Raw genomic sequence first — 6,539 nt, forward strand, 5'->3', positions numbered from 1 at the left:
ACCTGTGGTACCATGACGACAGGTGCGCGCTTCTAAATGGCGTCTATATGTGACAATAGAAGGGGAGTGAAAGCGTCATAGGACTCCAGGAATACTATTTCATACGTGAATGGGAGCGATATTTTTTAAATAAGTAAGTTGTATAACAAATTCATGGTGAATATTAATTTATATTACAGCAAAATGTCAACATTGTAATAAAAACAACAACTCCATCACACAGTTGAGTTGGCAGGTTCTGGCAACGGGCGTCCAGGACTGAAGGGAAATATCTGCACTAATAGCACAATACCATTTGGCCTGTCTTTTGTTGACCATGCTATGAGGGATATTATATTCCCGTTGAAGAGAAACGCGCTGTAATATAGGAATTGAAGTAAATGGGTGTGTTGTAAATACTATTCACAATCCTTTTATATTTACACTGTGTCAATGGAAAAGTGACTTACAATGTTTTTGTTGCAATAAAATGTTTTCAGAAGCATGACACCATAACAAGTAAAATTATTATAATTATTAACAATAATAGAGTAAATTTATCTCTATATATTTATATGTATAATAATTTTATTTTATAATACATTTGATAATAAGACAAACACTCCTTACTTATTCCACCAATTGTACCATATTTGTTGTGTTGTTTTTGAATCCCCAGACTCCCAGAAGATTGACAGACCTGTTGTTACTCTCTTTTAATATTCAGAATAATGTTAAAAGATGTGATCCAACATCAGCCTTTTGATGTTCCCATACATTTCTGTAAGAGAAATTGCCAAAAGTCTTTCCAAGTACTGAACACACTTTCTTCAGAATCTGAGTAATATGTACAGTCCTCTTCAACTGCTAGATTGTCTAATAAACATGATTTGGGAAAGGCTAGTATGTGCCAGATTATATGGTGTGGCCTGAGAGAAATTGCAGAAATTCTGTCCAAGTACTGAAAAGCCTTTTTATTTAAAAATCTGGGTAATATATACAATGTATGTCAGCTGGGAAATAAAGCTGTTATATCATAAGGAAGGAGGTGACTTGTTAAGGTATATATATATTGTGTTGCTTCAAGTGAAGGATTTAAACAAGAGTTTTTACCTTTTGTAATAAAATGAATAACTGCCAGAAGAAACAGGAATTTTAAACAGTTCTAATGTAACAAAGGTGACAAATGAATATTTTGTCACTCAAGATAAAATTGTCATGAAATAATTTTCCTGAAAGAGAAACTCATAAGCATCTAATGTTACATGCTGCATTCAGTGGGCAGGTTTTTGTTTTCATACAAATCTGCAGTAATATAACTGAAACAAATTCATGACTGCATTGTTATTGGTAAAAATAAACTACAATTGCAACAACCTAAAGGGACCACAAAGTTTAGTTCATTAGAACCATACTTTGTTATATGAATTTGGGGGTGGAGGGGTAGCCTTGTGGTTAAAGCATTCACTCGTCACGCCAAATAGCCGGGTCCAATTCCACATGTGTACAACATGTGAAGCCCATTTCTTGTGTCCCCCACAACGATATTGCTGGAATATTGCTAAAAGTGGCATAAAACCAAACTCATTCAGTCTCACTCACTCACTCACTCACTCACTCACTGTATGAATTTTGACTAAAATCTGCAGCAAGTGCTGGGATTTAAGAAACCAGTTCATTTATATCCGTCACTAAGTTTGATGTATATTAATTAGATTTTAAAACATAATTAAAGGCATTAAATTATCTTGACTTATTAACACATCACCCAATCATTCCCTTCCAGGATTTTGTCATGTGTGAAGTTGGTGAAGAGACTATGCCGACTATAGAAGAAAGGGAACGTTTAATGAACACCTTAACTCCACACTATAGTGGTTTTACACCTCGGCCAGTTGAGCAGCTATCAAGGCAAAGAAAACCACAAACCTCGTTAGACATAGAATGCCACCATTTTCTCCGTACCAAATCTAAGCACTTCACCCATGGAAACCCAACTCTTGAATACCGTCTGTGGCTGGAGGCAGGGAAGCACAAGCCACCATTTCCAGAGCGACCAGATTCCAGTTATAACAGCAATGTCTGGCGGAACTTTAGGCGCCATTATGGTTTTGATACAACAGCTGATGGAAGGAAAATGTCTGACGTTATAGCGGCCATGTATCCACTGAACATTCCAGCTCCATCCAAAGTGGGGGAAAATACATTTCATAAGTACATCACGGAGTCGCGGATATTTGAAGATGACAAGTACAAGATGGTGGCTATCCAGAGGACGAAGGCCGATGTGCAGGAGTTCAAGAAACTGAAGATAAAGACAGAGTCCAGGAATCCTCCATTAGATGAAGATGGTAATCTTTGTTGTTGTGGAAAATACAAGCTTTGGTTAATTCATATTTGGTGATTTTCATGCTTTTAAGTTAAAAATATCTTGCATGTTACTGCCAATGCATAGTTTAAATTGTACCGGTAATGCCTTCGCTAAAAGTTCCTGTGCCTCAAGGGGCACTCTTAGAAATCATATGTCATTTTAATATCAGTATTTTATAATAATGCTTATCACATGAAGCCAGTTGTAAATGCACTTTGGTCACACATGACAGTGTGATTCACAAAATATGTCTGTCTGTCTGTCTGTCTATAACTCAAAACATGTTCCTTCTTATTTTCAGGAAATATTCTGCCACCAGAAAATTACAAGAGATATGTTCCCCATTTCTTTGCCCCCCAAGAATTGCCCCCATCTCCACAGGTGTACCACAAGACGGACATGTTCGGGCAGCTCTATGTGCCCCGCTCGAGACCCCGCCTGTATCAGCTCACCTATGCCATGAACCACCCAGAGTATGACGCCATTAAGAAAGAGATTATGCTTCGCCGGGAAATGCTGGAGAAGAGGAAGGAACAACCTGGACCGTCGCGGGTGATACCAACGCCTACCTCAGCAAAATACTTCTGAGGCAGGGCAGATAACTCTGTACACTGCTAGAACTGTGTCTCTCCTTGCTGTGCAGATCAAGAAATGTGTTTAGTATACAGTAAAGGAGGGTGGCTCTTTAAAGCAGATTATAAGTTAATGTGACAAGTGGTGAAGCTACCATTACGTGTGAAATACTAGTATGGAATGTAGGGTCCGGGGTCCATATTCCTGAGAATGCTCTCAAAACCCGTCCAAGAGCCTCTTCCACAAAGTGATGTTACTGCTACGACTGTCAAAGACTGTGATAACAGTTTGGAGGTTAGAATCATCGTAGCTCTAAGATCCTTTGCAGACATTGATTTACTGATCCACATGCATGTCTTGTATGCTCAAAACACAAATATTCTTACGAAAAAATATGTTAAATATGGCATTGTCCTGGAGGCACAAAGACCAGGCTTTCTATGTGGCTGTGATGAGCTATCCAAGGTATTGTTGTTGAAAAATAACAATATCCTCTTCTAAAGTGGAGTGGTATAGTGTTAGTAATGTTTTTCAAAGTTTCATGCTCAATATGTATGTATATACTCCGAAGCCATTTCAAGTATTAACCAAGTCTGTGCTAAAATCACGGATGTGTCTAAGCACAGATTTCAGAATGACTTTCAGTGCATTTTACTGAAAACAATGGTTATTTTAAGCTCTGTTCATTTGCCTAAAAGGAATTGACAGCAGTAAAACCAGTGATTAAGGCACAGACTGGTAACATCAGAATGTGTTTATGATGTTCACACGATCGTATTAAGACTGAGATTACTGAGATAGGATACCTCTCTGGATGAAAATCTGACAACACAAGGTTGTGTCAAGTTGAACGTCCTACCCAATTAGTGTTGAAACATCTGAATACTTGAACCCAGGAATCGAAACGAGGCCTTCCTCCTGAAAAGCGAAACCCATAAAGGTCCGGGTTAGAATGTTGACTTTCAGTAACCCATGCTTGTCGTAAGAGGCGACTAACGGGATCGGGTGGTCAGGCTCGCTAACTTTGTTGACACATGTCATCGGTTCCCAATTGTACAGATCGATGCTCATGCTGTTAATCACTGGATTGTCTGGTTCTCACTCGATTATGTACAGACCGCCGCCACATAGCTTTAATATTGCTGAGTGCGGCGTGAAACTAAACTCACTCACTCTGAATACTTGATACAAGTGAACAAAGCATTGAGACCAGCAGATCTCATTTTCAGCACCTGGGAAACATACTAAAACAACCAGTTCTGAATGTGAATAATATAGGCCACAGCATTATATTAGTGATATTTTATACACTCTGTCATTTCTGAGCACCATGGCATATTCTCTCTTTCCCCACCCCCAAAAAAAAAAGAAAAGAAAAATAGTAGCAGTCAGATATGTGTGTTTTGTGTGGAGGTGTCACATATCTTTACCATGAGAGATATGTATCAGGAGAGTATCCTGAGATCCCTATCTGGATTTAATGAGGTTGTATGTTCGTACGGGCGGTGGGGTAGCCTAGTGGTTAAAGCGTTGTCTCGTCATGCCGAAGACCCGGGTTCGAATCCCCACATGGGTACAATGTGTGAAGCCCATTTCTGGTGTCCCCCGCTGTGATGTTGCTGGAATATTGCTAAAAGCGGCGTAAAACCAAAAAACTCAGTATGTTCATACAAATAACACTTTTATTCAGCACTGTTCAGCTTACTTCCTACATACTCTTGTATTCATTTTATAAAAATTGTTACAGTTTTGGTAACAATTATTTAATGCCAAACCTTTCTTGTGATATTGTATTTTTTATTAAAATTTACCCGTATATTCTTCCATTGCCTTACTGATGTCCGATAGCATTAACACAACATATAACCAAAGCAGTACAATGTGGCCTTCAGCCAAAGCAGAAATTAGTGTCCTTTGCTAAATCTCTGAGCATTGATTCAGATAAGTCTTTCAATGGTATTTAGTGATACACATGAAGGGGAAATTTATGGATGACATCTATTATAACATGAGGAATGTGTCCTTTCAGAGTCAAGGGTCTCAGTCTACAAAGCGTTCGGAATGTTAAGGCCTTTTGTATCTCTACACTTTATCATTGGCTTACGAATTTCTTAGTGCGACAAATGTTTTGTTGATTGGGGCTCAATAATCTATGGTTAATACAAACTCAAAGGGACCACTAATTCTCGTTTGTTATAAGTATTTTGACTAAAATATAGAGTAAATGGCAGTTTGTTATATCCTGTCAGTTCATTATAAGCATGTTCGTTATGAACATAGTACCAATATACACTATAAAATACAATATATTGTTACTCCATCGTACTCTGAGCCATATCCTCGAATTACAAGAGTTGACATTCATAAATTTCACCCTACATTAATTCAGATGTTTTTTATTCACACTGTTGAATGTTTAGTGCTATGTAATTATATTAGAACAAGCCATATATTCATAAGGGTCTTTGATATCCATGTATATTTCATGGTTGTCCACTCCATTGAGGAATCGGATTCAGGAAAGGTCCCAGGACCCAATTCTTCAAGAGGTGACTCAGTGATTTTGGTCGTGACTCATTTGGCTATTGTCCCCTTAGAATAAGGTGAGGTGAGGTGAGGTGAAATGGGGATTAACGTCGCACTTAAGAATATTTTGCTCATATGACGATGTGCATGCGTGTGTATGTGTGGCTGCTTGTACTAGCCCAGACTTAAGCTGGTTTTATACTGCAAGCCCACTGATCAGATACCATGCCGCAGTGAAGCATGAATACCCAAGTTAGACACATTATACTGACTCCAAGCCGACCAGTAGTTCATGTACCCATTAATGCCGAGCATCAGGCAGGGACCAACAAGTACCATATTTTAACGTCTTTTGGTAAGATGCGGCCAGGGATCAAACCTGTGACCTTCCGCTCTCTGGGCTCACGCTCTAACCACTACACCACGGAGGTGGTCTCCTTAGAATAGGGATAGTTGCTTATAATATCATGCACTGGTTTGTCTGTTCCAATTATGTAAATGTTGCCATCATAGCTGAACATTGCTGAGTGAGGCATTAACCAACATAGTCAACCAGCATGGTACTTGACTCAGGATGAAAGAGTTTAGTGGAGTTTAGGACTGTTTTTAATGTGATCTTCTAATATCATCATCTCATTCAACTAGAGTGAATACTAGTTGTTGTTTAGCAGTCATGAATCTGACCATAAACAATATAATATTTAATGTTTGTAAATATAGGTCCATCGAGTGTTTCAATGTGAATCAGATGATCCAGATTGGTGGTTGTGGTATTCCTTGTATTGACAGGACATAAGTTGTTTTATGTTCCACCCGTCACAAAGCCGTTTACAACTTTGATTTACTGATGTCATATGTTGATAGTAATATGGTGGTGAGAGTGAAAGCTTCCAATTGATACTTATGGGTTTGTTTTTAAACTAATCAGTAATTATCATTGTGCATAATGATAATCAATGTAATAAACCATAATAATAACAGTTACATTTTGTGGTATGTGAGTGAGTGGGTGAGTGAGTATGGTTTTACGCCGCTTTTAGCAATATTCCAGAAACATCATGGCAGGGGACACCGGAAATGGGCTTCACAC

The 6,539-nt window shown here is 38.5% G+C and overlaps 1 protein-coding gene across 1 annotated transcript; it reads left to right on the plus strand.

Moving 5' to 3' along the window:
* The first annotated feature begins 9 nt into the window (after positions 1 to 9).
* Positions 10 to 3,960, plus strand: LOC124281792 (testis-expressed protein 52-like). The gene is made up of 3 exons (XM_046717779.1): positions 10 to 133; positions 1,766 to 2,330; positions 2,652 to 3,960. The coding sequence occupies exons 2-3, from the start codon at positions 1,775 to 1,777 to the stop codon at positions 2,936 to 2,938; spliced, it is 843 nt and encodes a 280-aa protein (XP_046573735.1). The 5' UTR covers positions 10 to 133; positions 1,766 to 1,774; the 3' UTR covers positions 2,939 to 3,960.
* The last annotated feature ends 2,579 nt before the right edge of the window (positions 3,961 to 6,539 follow it).

Source organism: Haliotis rubra, unplaced genomic scaffold (assembly GCF_003918875.1).
Source record: "Haliotis rubra isolate DU_JTF1 unplaced genomic scaffold, ASM391887v1 Scf29, whole genome shotgun sequence".
NCBI lineage: Eukaryota > Metazoa > Mollusca > Gastropoda > Lepetellida > Haliotidae > Haliotis > Haliotis rubra.

Coding starts and splice junctions, on each gene's coding strand:
- LOC124281792 (XM_046717779.1), top strand. CDS start 1,775: ATGTGTGAAGTTGGTGAAGAGACTATGCCGACTATAGAAGAAAGGGAA. Junction 2,331..2,651: donor TCCTCCATTAGATGAAGATG/GTAATCTTTGTT, acceptor TCTTATTTTCAG/GAAATATTCTGCCACCAGAA.